This window comes from Trachypithecus francoisi, unplaced genomic scaffold, assembly GCF_009764315.1.
Source record: "Trachypithecus francoisi isolate TF-2019V2 unplaced genomic scaffold, Tfra_2.0 Lachesis_group16, whole genome shotgun sequence".
Lineage (NCBI taxonomy): Eukaryota > Metazoa > Chordata > Mammalia > Primates > Cercopithecidae > Trachypithecus > Trachypithecus francoisi.
Genome location: NW_022681461.1, coordinates 80,602,114 through 80,624,290, shown reverse-complemented (window position 1 = coordinate 80,624,290; position 22,177 = coordinate 80,602,114). Strand labels below are relative to the sequence as shown.

Here is a 22,177-nt window from a genome sequence, read left to right as displayed (position 1 = left end):
AGAATCCTTCACAGGTGTGGCTGTGTATTTTCTGTCACATGAGGAAGTACATAATCTATGCTTTTCCCAAACTCAGTGAGATGAAGATGAGTGGGTTCATGTGGTGCCAGTCTATTATTAAGTTCCCCATCAACCTTTCACCTTAATTTTATCTATTGATGTTGCCCTTTCTATTATTTTATTAGGAGTTGCAAAATCGTGATTGTTTTATCATTCTCCATTTATTAGCTGGAATTCTTACAAGTATTTTGGTTACACTGAAATTCAGTTCGTACAAGAAGGGCAGGATAAATGCTTGATGTTTTCCCTTTATCAAGTTTTAGAATATTTAATTTTCAACCTGGCAACCTTCAATCACGACTGAATTTTATTTTTTAAGGAGTCATTATAAGCTCAGGAATTTTTATATTCGATGTGTTTCAATCCATAGCAGGTATGTGATGCTGAAGTTTTCCCATGTCCCATCACATTAGCACCTGTGTTAATGATGCCATTAAGCTTTGATAACTTCCTTCGTCTTGGTGTAACCTTCCACTTTTTTTATTAACCTACCGAGTACCTACCAGTTCTGAGTGCGTTGGATAAGAGGACTTCTACAGTAAGCTTGTATGCACTTAGGAAATTTCTGGAAGGAAAAACAAAAAGTTGGTAAAAGTGATAACCTCTATGAAGTGAGGAAGACTTTTTCATCCTTTTCTTTCTGTATTGATAGAATTAAAAACAAAGCTTAGAAAACAAGTATATGATGGGGTATTTTCCATTTTGTAGAAATAAATTATAATTACAGTAACTGTTTTAGTGATTTATGGTTTTCAAAAATTTATAACAAGATTAATATCTGAGCCTTAACAACAATCTTTTGGATTACACCGTTAAAGAACCAAGGTGGGAGGATCGCTTGAGGCCAGGAGTTCGAGGCCAGCCTTGGCAAGATGGTGAAGGCGCTGTATCCAGCCTTAAACTGGAGGGCAACAGGCCGCTGGATCTTTAATGTCATAACGGCACCTAAACTTCATGAGCAATAGAGAATGCAGCTGCTAGTTCCCACTCTATCCCCTATCTCTACTAATTGTATGCAAACCAACTTCAGGGAGTTATGCTGAATCCCTCTAGCAAAGCACACGCACTAAAAAATCACTCGTTTATCAGAAGTTCACATTTAATGGGCTTGGAAAACAGCTCAGCTGCTGCCTCCAGTTCATCGTCCGCTTTCGAAAGCGTTTGAGAACTTAAACTCTCAGACTGCCTCAGTGCGCTGCTGTAGTTGTTAATTAGGCAAGAGATAAAAGAGGGCTTTGGCTAAGTGGCTAGATTATAAAAGCGAGGAATCGCCAGGGCTCAGTGAACTTCTGGCTGTGAGGATGCGACAAGAGTCACACGCACGCCAAGGCTGCTGCTGGACCGCAGGAACCGCCCAGCAGGAACCAAGCGAGCCTCCGTGGCTCAGCACTTGACGGCCGCTTTTACAGCGGTTGCTGTGAGTGCCGTAAAGCGGAGCGGCTGCAGGTGCTGTTGAGTGAGGTAAGGTATGGGAGGCTCAGCTCGGTAGCCGGGGATGGTTGGGCGCCTTCAGACAGGTACGGCTGGTGGCCCAGGTGCCCTTACCGGGCATCCTCCAGCATTCTGGGCACCTGCCTACCCCTTGGTGGGGAGGCCGGCCACAGGCTGAGCGCGCTCCAGGCTGGGTACTCCTCAGTCAGTCCACGAGCATCGCGTGGCAGACTTCCACTTGGCCAGTCCTTCCCACACTTCTGGCCGTGTCATCAGGTACAATCTTCATCCTGGGACAGGTGAAAGTTTGGAGGACGATCGAGAGTCTTGTAGTAGCCGGGTTAGGGTAGTGACCCCTGACCTCAGGTGATCTGCCCGCCTTGCCCTCCCAAAGTGCTGGGATTACAGGCGTGAGCCACCGCCACCGGCCTGAAATTTACAATTTCTCAGTTAACATGAAGTAAGCCACATTTCTCTTGGCTTCAGTTTTCTCAGATGTGGGGGAAAAAAAAAAAAAAACCAAAACCAAAAAAAAAAAAACCAACCCAGATGATATATCAGATTCTTTATGCTTTTGAAGATAGCACGTTTCCAGTGAGTAAAAATCAATCTGTGAACAAATATAAAAGTGAATGATAGAGTAGTATATTAGAAATTGGGCAGATGGAAGCTAAGTAGAAAAGGCTGTGTTTGAGCTAGACTCTGAGGATGAATAGGGTTTGAACGATTGGAAACCATCCCTGTTGGGCCATGGACAAAGATATCAAATGCAGGAATAAGCATTTATATTTTAGCGATTCTATTTGTGGACATATGTTTAGTGGGGTTAGAGGATTTGGGAAGGCTGGCATTAAATGATGAAAGAACTATAAGTGGAAAGGAAGTGCAGGGTGTTCTGACAAGGAAGAAAAAAGGAACCGGGGAAATGCCGAAAGAACAATACACAGGACTTGATTTCTTGGATCTGGGTGATGATATTTTTAACCTGGGTTTCTAAAAAGTAAGTTTAAGTGCTGTTGGCAAAAATAGGAATACTGTTGAATTCCAGCATGCAATAGTGTACTGGGAATAAAGTGATTTAGATCGTAGAGCGGTGATGTTGCCAATAACTAGCCTCTTGGCTGTCCTTTAATTCTTCTTCTAGAGCCTGTTCTCCATAAGGTGATGTTGGGCCAGCTGATCTCTCTTGTCTAAAACCTGTACAACTAGAGACTGTGAGGATGGAGAGCTGTTACTTTCTTCTGGATGGGGAGAGGAAGATAGCTGACAGAGAATAAAATTGTTAATTTGGGGCCAGACGCGGTGGCTGGAAGAATCCCAGCGCTTTGGGAGGCTGAGGCGGGTGGATCACCTGAGGCCAGGAGTTCGAGACCAGCCTGGCCAACATGGTGAAACCCTGTTTCTACTAAAAATACAACAAATTAGCCGGGCTTGATGGCAGGCGCCTGTAATCCCAGCTACTCCCGAGGCTGAGGCAGGAGAATTGCTTGAACTCGGGAGGCAGAGGTTGCAGGGAGCCAAGATCAGGCCACTGCACTCCAGCCTGGGCAACAAGAGTGAAACTGTGTCTCAAAAAAGAAAAAAAAAATTGTTAATTTTGAACTTGTTAAATTTGAGGTGAGGTTCAGGAAATAGAATTGAAAATATAGGCAGATAGAGTGCATGGACTGTAATTTAAATAGTGTTTTCTCTCACAGGTGGTAGTTAAAATCTTGAGCATGGATTTGCTTTCAGGGAGAGATTGTAGCGAGAGTAACTCTAGGCTATTCCCATAGACAGGAGGTTGTAGAAATTATTGAGGAGGCATGTGGATATCAGAGGTAAGAGCAAGGAAGGAGTTCTTTTAAAAAAAAGTTACATATAGTTGTAGATTCTCAGAGGCCCAGTGTTGTTATTAAACTAATTTAACAGCATTTACAGCAAATAATAAGCACCTACTTCTGGGAATTCTGGCAGAAAATAAATAATGCAAATAGATATAATCTCCACTGCCTAATTGCCTACCCAGAAGTGATATCATTTACATATTTATTTATTCAACAAATACTTACATGTTTCAAGCACTGCTGGTTCTAGGGATATAACGATGAGCAAGGTAGACATTGTTCTTATCCTCCCAGCGCATAAAGCCCTTAGCATCCACATCAGTGCTTTCAAATTTTAATGTACATATGAATCATCTGAGGATTTTATTAAAATATAGATTATGAATCAGTAGGTGGGTGCTGAAAATTCTGTATTTCTAACAAGCTCCAATGTGATACGGGTGTTCTTTGGACCATACTTTTAAGTGACAAGAATCTAGATCCTGTTTAGCAAATATGGCCGTTATTAAGCTACTACCACTACCCATCATCTGTTTCTCTTAGGATAAAATCATTTTACTCCTTATGAAAATAATATATGCTCATACAAATATTGGAACAATGTAGAAAAGTATAAAGAACCATGTAAAGCCGGGCGCGGTGGCTCAAGCCTGTAATCCCAGCACTTTGGGAGGCTGAGACGGGTGGATCACGAGGTCAGGAGATCGAGACCATCCTGGCTAACACCGTGAAACCCCGTCTCTACTAAAAAATACAAAAAACTAGCTGGGCAAGGTGGCGGGCGCCTGTAGTCCCAGCTACTCGGGAGGCTGAGGCAGGAGAATGGCATAAACCCGGGAGGCGGAGCTTGCAGTGAGCTGAGATCCGGCCACTGCACTCCAGCCCGGGCGACAGAGCGAGACTCCGTCTCAAAAAAAAAAAAAAAAAAAAAAAAAAAAATCACTCCTAATTCTTCCTACCCAGAGATAACCATTATTCATATTTTTGGGAACATTCATCCAGATTTTACATACGTACATACATTCACAATTTAAGTGTTGCACTAAGTACATGATACGCTCTAAGCCCTGTGTTTGATTCTGTTTGCTGTATGGTTTTATTAAGATAAATACCCAAATGTCCAGAACCAAGCAATTAAGTACCTGCATTCTTGAGGGAGTCGCTTAAAAATAACTTGGGGCCAGGTGCAATGGCTCACGCCTGTAATCCCAGCACTTTGGGAGGCCGAGGCAGGTGGAATACGAGGTCAAGAGGTCGAGACCATCCTGGCTAACGTGGTGAAACCGTGTCTCTACTAAAAATACAAAAATTAGCCAGGCATAGTGGCAGGCACCTGTAGTCCCAGCTACTCAGGAGGCTGAGGCAGGAGAATCACTTGAACCTGGGCGCCTGAGGTTACCGTGAGCCAAGATTGCGCCACTGCACTCCAGCCTGGCAACAGAGCCAGACTCCCATCTCAAAAACAACAAAACCAAAAAAAAAAACTTTGGGAGCCGGACAGTGTCTCATGCCTATAATCATTCCAGGTGCCCAAGAGGCTGAGGTGGGAGGATTGCTTCTGCTTAGCAGTTTGAGGCAGCAGTGAGCTATGATTGTGACACTGCACTCCAGCCTGGGTAACAGAGCAAGACCCTATTTCTTAAAAAAATTCTTCTTACTCCAAAAATGGGGAGACATTAACATAATTACATGTGGGCTCTAGTAAATGAATATTTGTCATTTCATTTAGACTGAGAGAAGAATTTTTAAAGTTTTAAAAAAACTTAGTAGTTTTTTCTTATTACAAAATCAATTGATGTTCATGTAAGATAAATAAGGAAAAGAATAAAAGCACTTACACTCCTCCCAACCCAAAGACAATCCTTGCTGTCTTCACCTCCCTTCTTGCTAACCTGTCTTATCTAGATCTTTCATTTCAGCTACTCTCTTTCCAAAACCCTCTTACACCATAGTCATTCAGAAAGGAGTCACTATGTATTTAGGATTTTTCTGGAGCATCTACTGGAGAGACTAAATTTCGTCAGCTTTTTATCTTCAAGTGTCAGCATGTTTAGGTAGAGGTTATATTGCAAAGGATTAAGTGCATGAATGGTAAGCAGGTAAAGAAATTTCTTAACCCTTTGCAGTCTAATGTTTACTTCCAAGCTGCTGACAGTTGTGATAAGTTAGCAATGAAAGGAAAAGAAATGGACAATAAGAAAGACCAACAGTATTTAGGGAAGATATGATAGTAGCTGTTGCTACTGGGATATTTTTGGCTTTTGAGAACAGCTGAAAAACATTGATTTTTTTGTTTTGGTCTTACCTCTGAATACATTTTCAGAGGCATTTTCTCTTTATGCCTGCCAATCTGCTACCTCATCTCTCTTACTGTGACTTTTCCTAATTACTCTCTTCCCTCTGTAGTTCAGCCTCCTGTTTTGTTTTGTTTTGTTTTGTTTTGTTCAGGGCATATTTGAATGTCAGTTCTGTTGTAATCAATTGCCTGTAATCAGTTGCCTTCCTGTCCACTGCACAAACGAAACCAGTTCACTGAGACCGTGGTGTTACAGTAAAGAAAGAGCTTAATTAACAATGATGGCTGGCCGTGCAAAGAAGTTATTACTCAAATCAGTCTCTCCAAAGACTTGGTGGTTAGTTTTTCAAGGATAGTTTTTAGTTTGGTGGGCAGGGGACTAGGGAATGAGGGCTGCTGGTTGGCTTGGGATGCGATCATGAGGGTGTGAAAAATGGTCCTTGTGTACTGAGTCCACCTCTGAGTAGGGAGCCACATGACTGGTTGGGTCGTGAGTCACTAGTTCACCCCTAGGTAGGGTCAGTTGGTCCAGAATGCAAAGGTCTGAAAAATATCTCAAAAGACCAATCTTAGGTTTTAGCCAGGGAAATTATAAATCCTGTGTCCTTTGGAAAAAAGACTGGTTATCATTTAACTACATTTTACCAGAATTCACGTCCCTCTCATAATCCTAATCTTATAGTCTTTCGTTAGTTTTACAAAGGCAGTTTAGTTTTGGAAAAGGTTACTATCATCCTTGCTTTAGGTTAAACTGTAAACTAAATTCCTCTCAAAGTTAGCTTGGCCTGCACCCAGAAATGACCAAGGACAGATTGGAGGTTAGAAACAAGATGGAATCAACTATGTCAGATTTCTCTTAGCTGTCATAATTTTGTGCAGGCAGTTTCACTCTCTGATTCATATCATCCATGCCTCTGTCTTACTCCCCAATATCCCCAAATAAGTCGGAGAGCCCACAGCATAAGGATATGGCTAGGCTAGCACATACCGTCTTATGAACCTAAGTTAGGTGTCAGGGTGGGTTTTTGATTCTACTTCCCCCCACTCCTGCCTTCTGGATCATCTGTCTTGATATATCATTCATTCATTCAGACATTCATTCAAACAGACCTCTACCTAGGTGATTCTCAAAAGAGGGGTCTGGGGCTGGAGGAGGTGTCAGGGTAAAGCAGTTACCAAAAGTCTTTCATAGTAATACCTTCAAAGTACAGATGCAAATGTAAAAGGGAAGTTGAAGAATATGCAGTGCTGCTCTTCACTGTAGAAAGAGCCTGAGAATTATCTTGAACTCCTCATCCTGTACCTTTTTTCATCACAGTTGTGTATGGGTTTTATCTACTACTAGTTTTTTCCAAGCCTTTTCACATCTTGACACATAGTAAATTAGACCAAAAAAAGATGAAAGTTAAAAGAATGTGTTCTTGGCTGGAGGTGACCTACTCTTGGGGTCTAGCTGCCCCAAAGACTGAGAGGATTGTTAACTCTGACACCTGTAACCCATTCATGGTTTAGTTGGTAAGCAGATCTACCCATTTCTTTCTTCTTAATTGCCAGATCTCAGTCCATGCATTAGTTATGCCCTGCTTCCACATCATCTAAGAATAATTCTATGTCATAATATACCATACTTACATATTAACCTTCTCATATTTGCATTAGAACTTTAAGATAGTTGGGCTACTTAAACTTCATAACACCTCATTACATCTTTTTTTTTTCCTGAAAACATTTGCCATTTCTCTCCCAGCCCCCGCCTCATTTTAATTTACTATCTCTGCAGTACTTTTTGTTTTCTTTTCCATTAGAGATGATAGTCTGTCTTCTTTAGGAAACTTTACCTAAGTGTAAGTAAGGAAATGAATGCTATCCTCCCTAATGTTTTTATTATGATAGCTAAAATGTAACATATAAAAAGAAGTACATATAGAAATAATATTTTTGTTTCAGTTCTATGCCGTATCTCTCCATAGGTTATTTTTATTATTTTTAAGCATTTATTTTTTGAAGGTTGGAACCAGGCATGAGAGTTTAAGGGCCTTTAAACTCTTTTAAAAATCTTTTTTTAATATTTCAAATTCTGTTTTATTGTAAAAGTTCTTGCAGAACAGAAAACTTGTATTTAAATAGTTTTCTGTTCTCTTGAGCATTATGCAGTGTATTTTTAGTATACTTAGCATACTTACTATTACTTGATGTTAATTCAGCCAGTTTTAGGCTGGGTGAGGGAGACGATTCATATACACTAATAGCTATAATGCAAACTAGAAACTAGTAAAAGCCTCAGGATTAGTTGCCTCTCCTTGTGCTTCCATAGTAACCTGTGCTTATTCCTTCATTGCAACTACACTGTATTGTTATTGCCTCTATATTTATCTCTGGTAGAGTCCATCATAAACTAGAACAGTGGTTCTTAACTGATGTGGGGTTGGTAAGGAATGGGGCTTGTGCATTTTAGAAAAAATCTTCTCATATTCTTTTTCAGGTATATCACTCTCTCCATCGCTATCACTACTGCCCTTCTTCTTTTGAAAACTCCTGTACTCACCTGTAAGCTCTTCGAAGTTAGAGAACTGTATCTTATTTGTCATTTTATCCCTAGGGCTTAGCATTGTTTTTTTGGCATCTGTGCCTATTAAGGTAGGCAGTAACTATTTATTTCTTGCAGGAAGGTAAAACTAGGTTAGACGTGGAGGGAGCCCTTCTAACCTGAAAGAATATTGAAGACTTCATTGAAGAAGTGTCATTTGAGAGGATCTATGGAAAGAAAGGTAAATTAGTTTTATGGAAGTAAATGAGAGTATTGCAGACAAGACGTAATGGGCAAAAACACAGAGACAGGAAAGTGTAGGATGTATTCCAGGAATACTCATGCAAAAACATGGACTATGTGAAGTATGAGAAAGCTTATAGTAAGTTTGTCTGTATTCAGTCAGATTGTGAATACCCCTTAATACCATTATATACAATTTGAACTATTTGTAGGTGGTAGGGAACTACTGAAAATTTTTGACTGTGGTGTTACTTGATTTATCTGTCAGCAACTTGATACATCTGTCAGTGTAAAGGAAAGATTATGGATGAAGAGAAAGTGGAGTCAGGGACATCAGTTAAAATTAGGACATTAGGTACAATTAGAGTTTAGAATGACAGTGAAGAAGGAAAGAGTTGATGCAAGAGGTATTTTAAAGGTAAAATTAACATACTATGGTTTCTCTTTTTTAAGTATCACATTATTTTTAGGTGGTTACTGAATATTCCTAATGAAGAGGTAGTACTAGTAAAAAGGAACATTTTGATAGGCGAATCTTTCTCTTTTGCAACTGAATTGCCTTGGCATTTATAGAAAATGAATAATGAAGTAAAGTTAATTGGATGTCATCTTGATAATAAAAATATAGTTAAGTTTTTGATGATATATTTTGGAGGTTTATTTTATGGAAGAATTAATTGTAAACTAGAGAAGAAAGAACAAGATACTAATTTAGATTTTATGCCTGTAGTAGCTTATATAGGCCTATTATGTGTTCTTTCCCATGTATTAATTTGGGCTTAGAAGAAGCTGAGTGATGGCCTACTCTGAATGCCACTTTAGATTTCACTAGGAATCAGCATACAATACATTAATGCACTATTTAATACAAGTACAAGAACTTGAGTTGAAATCTTGAAAATGAAGGGTAGTTTCCTTGTTAATCTTGTGAGCTGCCCTTATCAGAGGATAGTTTGAGCATCCCAAAACTGAAAATTCAAAATCTGAAATGCTCCAAAATCTGCAAATTTTGTGTGCTGATATGATGCTGAAAGGACTGTTCATTTCAGATTTTTGGATTTGGGATGTTCAACTGGTAGTGTAATCCAAATATTCTGGAATCCTAAAAAGTCCAAAATACTTTTGGTCCCAAGTATTTTGGATAAGGAATACTAAACCTCTATTTGATAATTGTATTTCCATGGGTTTTAACTGAGTATAAAAACTAATACCATCATCAATGTTGATTGATACTGTTTTCACAGTTTTGGGAGATAGAAAATAATTATGATTTATTAGGTTATCTTTGCTTAATATACATTATCTATTGATCAGGTGCATTCTTCACATCACTATTGGTATTATTTCTCTTAAGTAGTTTGTTGACTTTATATATATATATATATATATAATATATATATTTTATAGTATTTGCTTTATATAGGCATCAGCTCTGGAAGCTCATTTGGATTGTTTTAAAACCCCAAACGAAGACTTGATTTTAAGATGGTAAAGACATTTGTCTTCTATCTGAAATTACCATGAAGCAACAAGGAAAATGAGAGAAAGAGATGTAATTACATCTTTGCTGAGACTAGAAGACCTGTAACTCCAAATTGAAATATTTGAGAAATGGCAGCCACTTGTAAGCAGGAAGAGCTTAAAAGAGAATGCTGGTAGAAAGAGATCTCAGATGGAGCTGGCAGAGCAAAGAGTCATCTTCTGTTTACAGTGGGATGGGGATGCTTAGAAAGGCAATGGGAATTTCCTCGGATTGTTTGGCAATATGAACTGGCAAGAAAGGAAGAGTGAATGAGGAAGCGCACAGATACCCCATCTTTGCAGGAAGCACTCTCTTGCTGAGGCAAAGTAGAGGAGAGATAGTGAGTGGCTCTTTGCTGCCTGTCTCTGACATCTGGAAGAAGTAATGTTTAAACGCTTTTCCCACTTGTTCTCGTACACATTCTCTGCCTTTCTCACATATACACATGTACAAAATACTCTGTCAAAAAGAGCTTTCTTGTATAACAGAGACTACCCTCTAGTCTAGAATATACCCTTAGTTAAGGAGTAAATTATATTCCCATATATATATTCTTCCATAGTTAAGGAGTAAATTATATTCCCATTTAGAAAAGTAGGTGAGGAAGCTGAGGCAGATGGATTGCTTGAGGTCAGGAGTTCCAGACCAGCCTGACCAACACAGCAAAACTCCTTCTCTACTAAAAATACAAAAATTAGCTGGGAAAGCTGGCAGGCACCTGTAATCCCAGTTACTCGGGAGGCTGAGACAGGAGAATTGCTTGAACCCAGGAGGCAAAGGTTGCAGTGAACTGAGATCGTGCCATTGCACTCCATCCAGCCTGAGTGACAGAGAAAGACTCCGTCTCAAAAAAAAAGCTTAATTGTAGTTCTGAAATTAGAGAATTCAATGTTATAACAGAAAAAATATTTAAGAAAATCTTCTGCAAAGAAAAGAAATCTTTAGGTCAGTCTCAGTAGTAGCTCACACCTGTAATTCCAGCACTTTGGGAGGCTGAGGCAGGAGATTCTCTTAAGGATGGAAGTTTTAAGTCCAGCTCAGGCAACATAGCTAGACCCCGTCTTTACAAATAAATTTTTTAAAAATTAGCTGGGCATGGTGGCACATACTTTTACTCCTGGCTACTCAGGAGACTGAAATAGGAAGATCATGTAAGCCTGTTAGTTTCTGGTTACAATAAGCTATGATTGCACCATTATACTTCAGCCTGGATGACAAAGTGAGACCCTGTCTCAAAAAAAAATCTTTATTCTACAGATTGAAAGGAAACACATTGAATGAGGAAAAACTAATATACAGTCATCAACATCCTTGTATAACCTAGTTTTTAAAAAATTGGATTTCAAAGGTAAGAAATGCATTCTTTTACTCATCCCAGTAAAAAGATTAAATTACCTACGGGGGATTGGTTTGGGAAATCAGATACTGTCAAGGGAATATTTAGCACTACAGGACAGTGGTACAAAGTGTGTGAGTCATTGGGGAAAGACAGTGTAACCTCACAGCCAAATTGACAACTATTTTTGAACAAGGCAAAAGCTCAAGGTAAGTGGTACCCCTAAGTTCTTTTTGATAAACTGCAAGAAGATGAATATCAGTCATCCAATAGATGAACAGAGATGATATAGCAAATGGATTGGCAGGGAACATTGTAGGAATAAGACCAAAATAACTATGAGGTTTGTAGTTTTGGAATACAATAGAACTGTAACAAGTAGAAATAACTAATAGAAGTTGAGATTGAAAGGGGAGAGAAGACAGAATGTAGTATAAATTTCTTCTTATTTTATAGCTGGAGAACAAAAGACATATAAACCTTAGATATCAAACGTAATAGAAGTGTCAGTATATTTGAAGGATTGAAGGAATAAATGTAAGCACTTGAAAAACTAAATGTATTTAAACAAAATCAAACTGGAGACAAGGTAGGAAGAAGTAGTACTGTATTAATAATAATTTCTTTTCCTAAAGGAATAATCAGAGATGAGACCTAAGATGAAAGAACAAAATGTTTATTGTGGCATTCTTCACAGTTGAAAAAACTGAAAACATACATGGAGTATTAATAAAAACTGACCACATCCACATCCGAGATCACACACAAACTTGAAAAACAACAAAGAGCTGTCTTACAGGCCGTGTTCCTTGATAGAAAATGTTCTCAGTTTCTCCTTTGGAAGTGGTTCTCAGCATTGTCAGCAGCATCAGCATCATTTGGGAACTTGTCAGAAATGCAAATTCTGAGGTCTCATACCAGTTTTTCTTAATCAGAAACTGGAGGAGAAAAGCACCTCTCAAACTTTGTTGCTCAGTTTTTATAAATATTCTATTTATGTTTTCAGTTATTTGCTGTTATAAAAAAAGTGATGATAAACATTTTTGTTTTTTCATCATTGATCTCATATTTGGTTATTTCTTTAGCATAGAAAATGACCAGATCAAAGAATGCCTGTGGAAATTTAGTTTTTTCTTTGTTCTATTTTTGGTTATTACAGGTAAAAAATTAAAGAGGTTTTTGTCTCTTTAAAAATGTCTTTTTTGTTCACAGAAAACAAAATTATCTTCCTTTCCAAATCCAAAAAGATGAAAACGACTGAGATACTTTCAAAAGGCAACCAAGTGAGCACCACAGACTAATGAGCAGAATCAATAAGAACGTGGTTTTGGCCCTTTTAACCCTGACAAGTTCTGCATTTCTGCTGTTTCAGTTGTACTATTACAAGCACTATTTATCAACAAAGGTAATTTTATTCCTCCTTTCTTATCATTCCTCCTTTCTTATCATTGTATATTTTCTGATCACACTTCTCTTTGCAATACATAATATTAATCATGGTTATTCAGATTCTTGCATCTTTGTGAGCTGTGGCCAAGAATTAAAAATTCAGTTAAATATACTTTATTTAGCACACTAAAGGCAGAGGTGCTAAGTTTCAATGATGTTTAATCTATTAAAATTATTATTTTGTTAAACAGATTATCCTTCATTTAAATGAACTCATTGATAAATAATTTTGATAAAATGTCAAAATTAGTTTATTTTAGTACAGCATATATTTTAATTTAGTACCTACTGGGGAAGTATAATGGTATGACCTACCTTTATCTGTATGTATAGGAATAAAGTAGAGACAATGATGTGGAAATCAATAGCTTCTGAAGATTCCGTAGAATAGACCAGATAAGGAATTCCGAAGTTGTGACGGTGTTGTTACATTGTGATAAGTTGCCAGACACTCTCTCTGGGGTGTATTATAATAATTGCTACCATTATTGAGAATTGTACTAGACACTTTCCATGCTCAATTTAATCCTAAAAACAATCGTGGGGAGGAAATATATATATATATTTATTTATTTATTTATTTATTTTATGTTTTTATCCTCATTTGTTAGAACTATTCATCAGAGTTAATCACTTTGCGCCCCTCCTCAGCTAGAGGGGAGTATACTTCCCTGCCTTTTTAATGTTGGGCTTGAACAGTAGAGTGTTAACAGACACATGCAGAAGCTTCAAATAGGCTGTTGTGATTTGACTTAGTTTTTATGCTCCTCTGACCTATAGGAGAAGAGAAAAATGTATGGAGCAGACCAAAGCATAGCTGCCCCGCTGACTCACAGATTTGTGAGGGAGGAAATAGATGCTTGTAAGCCATAAGACGGGGGGAAGTTTATTATGCAGCATTGTTACGTGGGGTTATTAGACCTAATTTTGACAGATGAGAAAACTGAAACTTTCTTTTTTAAGAGGGGATCTCGCTCTGTCACCCAGTCTGAAGTACAGTGGCATAATCATAGCTCACTGTAACCTTGAACTCTGGGGCTCAAGCAGTACTCCTGCCTCAACCTCCTGAGTAGTTAGGAGGACTACAGGCACATGCCATCATGCCTGACTAATTAAAAAAATTTTTTTTTGTAGAGATGGGGTCTCACTGTGTTGCCCAGGCTGGTCTTGAACTCCTGGCCTCAGGCAGTTCTGTCACCTCAGGCTCCCAGAGTGCTGGGATTACAGGTATGGGCCACTGCAGCTGGCCTGGAAAACCAAAACTGTTAAGAGAGATGTTAAATAATTTACCTATCCAAACCACCCAATATCTAATGTGTAGAGCTGACCTCTAATGTCCCTAGCTCCGTTTTTTCCAGGCCATATAATTTTAAAAATAAGGGACTATACTGAATCTACCTATGATCTTGGCTGTTTATCCAATGAATGTCTTTCTGTGACATCTTCAACTCTTTCCTGATTATTTTCTTAGGATAAAGCCCTAGAGTAGAAATTCTAGATCTAATATGCACATTTTAGATTTTTGTTATGTATTACAAAGTTATCCTTCATAAGGATAATCAGTATGCCTGATTTCTCATATGTTTTCATAAATAAGAATAACAATAATAATGGCATCTGTTTCAGTTAGAGATGGCTGGCTAATAGTAGCTTAAATAGAGGAATTATCTGTCCATATCTGTAAGTCTAGAGCCTCTAAAATTCTCTTGGTATTTCCTGTGCTATAGTCAAGGCTAGAAGAAGTAATAGTGTGATCTAGCAGACTTCTACTTTTGTGACAGTGGCCAGCAGATTCCCAAATATAAGAGAATCTGGTGTAGTAAGGTTTTACTCTTGTTATTTAGCTTTTCCAGCCTCTGTAATAGAGACTGCAAAAGAGAAGGGGTTTGGGAATTGGTGTCAGGTCAGCTTACCTATAGTGTCTGCCATAGCAGCTAACATTTTTTGATGTGCTTGATTGAGTAGGCCCTATGCAAAGCACTTTACCTACATTTAACTCTTAAAACAACAAGTTGAGTAGATCTTGTTCTTCCCGTTTTTCCAGCAAAAACACTGAGGTTTGGAGAGATTTACTAATTTTCCCAATATCACATAGTTGTTAAGTGTGGGAGATGGAATGTGAACCTGAGGAGTCTACCCCAAAACCTCATTCATTAATTTTTATGTCCATAATATTCAGAAACTGAAAGCTATTCAACTCCATTAGAGGTCATTTCTTTGATTACTAGTGGGGTTAAACATCTTTCCATATGTATATTGGTTCTTTTTAGTTGTATTCTTACTTCTTCTTATTTGTGTCTTTCACATATGTTCCTGATGATGTCTTTTTCTGTAGCTGTTCTTTATAGTTTGAAGGATATTAAACCTTCATCATATGTATTTCAAATATTTTTCCTGACTTGTAATTTGCCTTTTAACTTTATATTCATGATATACTCCCTCAATAAATTTGTACTTAATGTATAAGTAGACAGATGTCAAGATCTTTTTTCCTTAAGGCATCTGTTTTTTATGTTATAACTGGCCCAAGATTGTGGGAATATTTAACTGTATTTTGTCTATGTAATGTTTAAATTTTTTCACTAAATTGAATTTATTTTAGTAGGAAGTATGAATTAGACATCTAACTTACATTTTCCCCAATGATTAACCAATTGTCCCAATATCCCTTATTGAATTACTCATTGATTAAAAATCCCATCTTAATTATATATTAAATTCTAATAAAGAACTGCTGTCTCGACACTTTTCCCTTGGTGGCAATGTAACATAGTTGTTGAGAGCATGAACATCAGTTTGAGATTAAACTTCATCTGTACTGCTTATTAGCTGTGGGATCTTGAGTTAATTACTTGACTTCTTTTTTTTTAATTTATTAATTTATTTATTTTTTATTTATTTATTTTTTTTATACTTTAAGTTCTAGGGTACATGTGCATAACGTGCAGGTTTGTTACATATGTATACTTGTGCCATGTTGGTGTGCTGCACCCATCAACTCGTCAGCACCCATCAAGTCATCATTTATATCATGTATAACTCCCCAATGCAATCCCTCCCCCCTCCCCCCACCCCATGATAGGCCCCAGTGTGTGATGTTCCCCTTCCCGAGTCCAAGTTTCCTCATTGTTCAGTTCCCACCTATGAGTGAGAACATGCGGTGTTTGGTTTTCTGTTCGTGTGATAGTTTGCTAAGAATGATGGTTTCCAGCTGCATCCATGTCCCTACAAAGGACGCAAACTCATCCTTTTTTATGGCTGCATAGTATTCCATGGTGTATATGTGCCACATTTTCTTAATCCAGTCTGTCACAGATGGACATTTGGGTTGATTCCAAGTCTTTGCTATTGTGAATAGTGCCGCAATAAACATACGTGTGCATGTGTCTTTGTAGTAGAATAATTTATAATCCTAATTTAAGATGGATTAGAGACTTAAATGTTAGACCTAATACCATAAAAACCCTAGAAGAAAATCTAGGTAGTACCATTCAGGACATAGGCATGGGCAAGGACTTCATGTCTAAAACACCAAAAGCAACGGCAGCAAAAGCCAAAATTGACAAATGGGATCTAATTAAACTAAAGAGCTTCTGCACAGCAAAAGAAACTACCATCAGAGTGAACAGGCAACCTACAGAATGGGAGAAAATTTTTGCAACCTACTCATCTGACAAAGGGCTAATATCCAGAATCTACAAATAACTCAAACAAATATACAAGAAAAAAACAAACAACCCCATCAAAAAATGGGGAAAGGATATGAACAGACATTTCTCAAAAGAAGACATTCATACAGCCAACAGACACATGAAAAAATGCTCATCATCACTCGCCATCAGAGAAATGCAAATCAAAAGCACAATGAGATACCATCTCACACCAGTTAGAATGGCAATCATTAAAAAATCAGGAAACAACAGGTGTTGGAGAGGATGTGGAGAAATAGGAACACTTTTACACTGTTGGTGGGATTGTAAACTAGTTCAACCATTGTGGAAAACAGTATGGCAATTCCTCAAGGATCTAGAACTAGATGTACCATGTGACCCAGCCATCCCACTACTGGGTATATATCCAAAGGATTATAAATTACTTCTAAATGCCTTTGTTTCCTTATCTACAAAATGGGGGGCAATAACAGTATCACTTCGTAGACTTGTGAAGCTTAAATGAATTGATATACATAAACTATTTGGAACAATGCATGTTATACAGAAAGAAAACAGTAAAAATTGGCTATTATTATTTTAAAAAATTTTATAATGAAAATAGTATTTGTTGTATTGTGTCCATACCATGCAAACTGCCGTAGTAACAATGCCTTATTCATTAAAGAAAATATAATCTTTGAACAGAAGTAGTATGTAACTAAAGTTCAGGTAACCTTTATATACCATTAATTTTGTAAAGTTCGTTATTCACACTAGATTCTTGTTTTTTATGTTTACTTTTGATAATAGGTAGACATTATAACATCTAAGTTCTAAAATATCACAGATTATTTTTATTTTATTGAAATATATGGAGTGGGTGCCCTGGCTCACACCTGTAATCCCAGAATTTGGGGACACTGAGGCGTGCAGATTGCTTGAGCCCAAGAGTTTGAAACCAGTCTGGGCACCATGGCGAAACCCCATTTCTACAAAAAATACAGAAATTAGCCCAGCATGGTGGCGTGTGCCTTTAGTCCCAGCTATTCAGAGGCTGAGGTGAGAGGATCACTTGAGCCTGGGAGGTTGAGGCTTCAGTGAGCTGTCTTTGCGCCACTGCACTCCAGCCTGGGTGACACAGGGAGACCGTGTCTTAAAAAAATTTTTTTTAATATATGGAAATTATATTAAACCATTTGTAGCCCAGTAATTGTATCCTTTAAAATGGAATTTTTAAATTTACTCATGAATTCAGAAACTGTTATTTAAAAGTCACAATTTGTAGAATATTTTGCCAAGGCAATAGAAACAATGAATGAGGTGGTTTCTTTCTGCCCAATATTTATAATTTAATTTGGGACAGATGCTGATGAGAGTATAGATGCTTCCTGTATGTCTTAGTGTGAAAACAGGATACTATCTGTAAGGAATACAAGCAGTTTCTCTATGCCAGTAGGAAAAAAAAAAAAAAAAAAAAAAACGCTTTATTTAAAAATAGTAAGGAGACCAGGTGCCTGCCTATAATCCCAGCACTTTGGGAAGCTGAGGCGAGAGGATCGCTTGAGCACATGAATTCAAGACCAGCCTGGGCAACATAGTGAGATCTCATCTCTGCTAAAAATAAGAAAATTAGCTGGGTTTGGTGGCACATGCCTGTAGTCCTAGCTACTTGGGAGACTGAGGTGGGAGAATCCCTTTGAGCCCAGGAGTTTGAGTTTACAGTGAGCTTGGGCAAGAGAGGGAGACCCTGTCTCAAAAAAATAAACAAATATGTACATACATGAAATAAAAATAATAAGGATAGTTAGACTAATTAGATGCTAAAGATACCAACTTTTAAATTTTTTTCAGTGTCATTGTGGAAAAATTTTAAGCTTTTGGGTTTTTGTTAAACTTCTAAATCTCACTTATACGCAGCATTTTTGAACTCAAACTTTAGTGAAGTATAGATGCATCCTCAGTTTTCTAATGGTTTTCTTCTGACATAGGAAGACAACCTGAACTATTGTTAACTTTGTTTACTGATTATATCTACATTGCATTCCTCTGTTGTTCAATGAGCAGTGTTTTGTGGGATATGCTTAGATAAATAAATTCATGTAAAAATTATTTCTAGTTCAAGTAAATATTTGATTTGGTAGCCAAAGAGTACAGAATCATAGTCTTGATCAGTGTGAAATTATAGGTTAGCGTCATCAACATAAAAACCAAGATTCTAAGTCATCCTTGAACTTCAAGGTGATTTTCAGAGATCCTTAAGATTATGTGTTAGAGATAGGGATGAAAAATGGATTTTATCTTTGATTCCAACCCAAATTTAGTAGCAGTAAATGCCTGCAGCACTATGGTAAGAAGGACTGCAAAGCCTTCAGGCTTTTCAGGAAAGAATACTCTAGTATTTGCTACCTTGGAGTTTAAAGCTGTTTATTTTTGTAACATTTGCAAAATATATTTTTACATTCTTTCTTAAGAAGGGCCAACAGCTGGACACGGTGGCTTATGCCTGTAATCCCAGCACTTTTGGAGGCTGAGGCAGGTGGATCACCTGAGATCAGGAGTTTGAGACCAGCCTGGCTAACATGGCAAAACCCCGTCTCTACCAAAAATACAAAAATTAGTTGGGTGTGGTGATGTATGCTTGCCTGTAATCCCAGCTATTCAGGAAGCTGAGGCAGGAGAATTGCTTGAACCTGGGAGGAGGAGGTTGCAGTGAGCTGAAATCACGCCACTGCACTCCAGCCTGGGTGACAGAGTGAGACTCCATCTCAAAAAAAAAAGAAAAAAAGTGGGGGAGTACTAACAAAATAATATAATCTTTGGGCCCTCTAAAACTGGACCCTCCAATGTCCTTAACCTTGTCCCTTCAAGCTGAGGTAAGTACAAGGTTTATAGGGAAGAGAGACTACTGAATAACATACTTGGGAAGGCGATTACTGAACGTTTCATGGATGAAATAATAATTTGAGTTGGTCTTGTAGGATGAGGAGTTCTTCAGGTGAAAAAGATGGAAAGGTCATTACAAATAGAAGACACAACCTGTTCAAAGAGAATGAGTATTTTGATGTCTAGAGTAGAAGCATACTAAGTAGAAAACAAAGGAAGTACAAAAGCCCTGAGGCAGGAATATGTCTATCAGTTTTGAGAACAGCATAGAGATCAATGTGGCTGTAGACAAATGAGTGATGGGGAGAATAGTAGGTAAGGTTAAGAGTTTCCTATTACTTAGGGTCTTGTAAGCCATTATAAGGACTTTGACTTTTATCCTGAGTGAGACTGGGAAACAGGAAGGTTTTGAGCTATGTGACATGATCTGACTATTGTTTTAAAACAAGTAGTCTGAATCTTGAACAAAGAAGTCAGGATAGTGGAATTAAAGGGGTTGTATCCCAGTGCTTCCATAAGTATGAAGTGTATACATTTATAATTTTCACTTATCACAGGGTAAATATAAAACTGATTCATTTAAAGAATGATCTTTTTCAAGAATTCAAAGAACATAGAATGTTGTGAAATCTTATCTTTTTACTTACATGCCATTTTTCTTTCTAACTCTGCCACCCACCCACCCCACCCCATCTATTATTTTATAAACCAATTGGTACATAAGTAGCTTCTTGGGGGATGACATATTAGCTAAAGATTTTCTATGTGGTGAACCCGCTTATATATTTATATATATATAAGTTACATATATAAAATATAAATATATACATATATATAAATTCATCCAACTACTTTGTTGGAATGATCCCCATGAACTGGAACTGCTGGGGCAAAGTATATGCAAAAACTATACTTTGAGTAAATTTCCTATAACTGGAGTAAATTTTCCCAGTATTTGAGGATTTCCCACTTCATAAAACTATACAAACATTAGATATCAGTATTTATAAACACTGATAATGTAATTTACAGTGAAATTGCTTTTTCATCTATTAATGTTGAGCTATATCATCTTCACATAGCCTTGTAAGTCATTTGTGTTATTTCATTTTCCTCTGTTATTTTCACTTCCCTTGTAATGTTAGTCTCTTTGTTACTGATTTCTAAGAGCTTATTTATCATTAAAGATATTAACATTTTGTCAAGCTTTGCAAATAAAATATTATATTTTTTTCCCATTTAAAACAAACAAACAAACAAACAGAACAAGTAGTCTGGCCACTCTGATGAGAATAGATTGGATGTGTCCCCACCCAAATCTCATCTTTAATTGTGGCTCCCATAATTCCCATGTGCTGAGCGGGGGACCTGGTGGGAGATAATTGAATCATGGAGGCGGTTTCCCCCATATTGTTCTTGTGGTAACAAATAAGTCTCATGAGAGCTGATGATTTTATAAGGGGAGATCTGATGATTTCCCCTTTTGCTTGATTCTGATTCTCTCTTGTCTGCTGCCATGTAAGACATAGCTTTCACCTTCTGCCATGATTGTGAGGCCTCCCCAGCCACTTGAAACTGTGAGTTCATTAAACTTCTTTTATCAATTGCCCAGTCTCAGGTATGTCTTTATCAGCAGTGTGAAAACAGATTAATACACAGAGAGACCAGTTAGAAGGCTATTCTAGTAATTTACACAAGAGATGATAATGATTTGGACAAGAGAGTTGATGGTAGAGTTGGTGAGAAATGGAAAGTTAGAGTTTTCAGGATTTGTTGATGGGTTAGATGTAGGGTATTAGAGTGACAGAAGGGAATCAGGGATAACTCAGTATTTTTGTCCTAGGTAATTGGAATGGCAAACTTGCTGTTTACTGAGATGGGTAAGGCTGGAAAGAGCAAGTCTGAGGAATGGTGAAAATCAGGAGTTTTTTTGTACATGTTAAGTTTAAGGTGCTGTATTCATCTGTTCTTGCATTGCTATAAAGAAATACCTGAGGCAGGGTAATTTATAAAGAAAAGAGGTTTAATTGGCTCATCGTTCTGCAGGTTGTACAGGAAGCATGATGCTAGCATCTACTCAACTTCTGGGGAGGCCTCAAGAAATTTACAATCATGGCAGCACGTCAAGCGGGAGCCTGTACCTCACATGGCCAGAACAGGAGGAAAAGAGAAAGTGGGGAGATGCTACACACTTTTAAACAACCAGATCTTAGGGGAACTCACTCACTCCCTATCACAAGAATAGCACCAAGAGGACGGTGCTAAACCATTCATGAGAAACTGTCCCCACAATCCAATTAACTCCCACTAGGCCCCATTTCCAACACTGGAGATTACAATTTGACATGAGATTTGGTGGGGACACAGATCTAAACCATATTATTCTGCCCCTGGCCCCTCAAATTTCTTGATCCTCTCACATTGCAAAATATAATCATGCCTTCCCAACAGTCCTTCAAAGTCTTAACTTATTCCAACGTTAACTCAGAAGTTCAAAGTCTCATCTGAAACGACACAAGCCCCTTCCACCTATGAACCTGTAAAATCAAAAACAAGTTAGTTACCCCCAAGACTCAATGGGGATGCAGTCATTGGGCAAATACTCCTGTTCCTAAAGGGAGAAATTGGCCAAAAGAAAGGGGCTACAGGCCCCATGCAAGTCCAAAACCCAGCAGATTACTCATTAAGTCTTAAAACCTCCAAATAATCTCTTTGACTCCATGTCTCATGTCCAGGGTACACGGGGGTGGGCTCCCAAGGCCTTGGGCAGCTCTACAACTTGCGCCCTCTGAAGCAGCAGCCTGAGCTGTACCTATGCTGCTTTGAGCCAAGGCTAGAGCTAGAGCAGCTGGAATGCAGAGAGCAGTGTCCTGAGGCTACTCAGGGTGGCAGGCAGTGGGCCTGGCCCGCCAAACTATTCTTCCCTCCTAGGTGTCCAGGCCTGTGATGGG

At 38.1% G+C, this 22,177-nt stretch overlaps 1 protein-coding gene across 10 annotated transcripts in view; it reads left to right on the top strand.

The window, feature by feature from the left end:
* Positions 1-1,462: 1,462 nt before the first annotated feature.
* Positions 1,463-22,177, top strand: part of FKTN (fukutin) — a 93,403-nt gene continuing 72,688 nt past the window's right edge. For 3 of the 10 annotated variants that reach the window (XM_033237911.1, XM_033237910.1, XM_033237912.1), the window contains exons 1-4: positions 1,473-1,951; positions 8,279-8,381; positions 11,163-11,253; positions 12,454-12,646. In XM_033237911.1, the coding sequence (XP_033093802.1) occupies positions 12,542-12,646 (105 nt within the window). In that variant the 5' untranslated portion in view covers positions 1,473-1,951; positions 8,279-8,381; positions 11,163-11,253; positions 12,454-12,541. Of the gene's footprint in view, positions 1,952-8,278; positions 8,382-11,162; positions 11,254-12,453; positions 12,647-22,177 lie in introns of all 10 variants that reach the window. The other 7 variants (XR_004443631.1, XM_033237904.1, XM_033237907.1 and 4 more) reach the window with 6 other exon arrangements.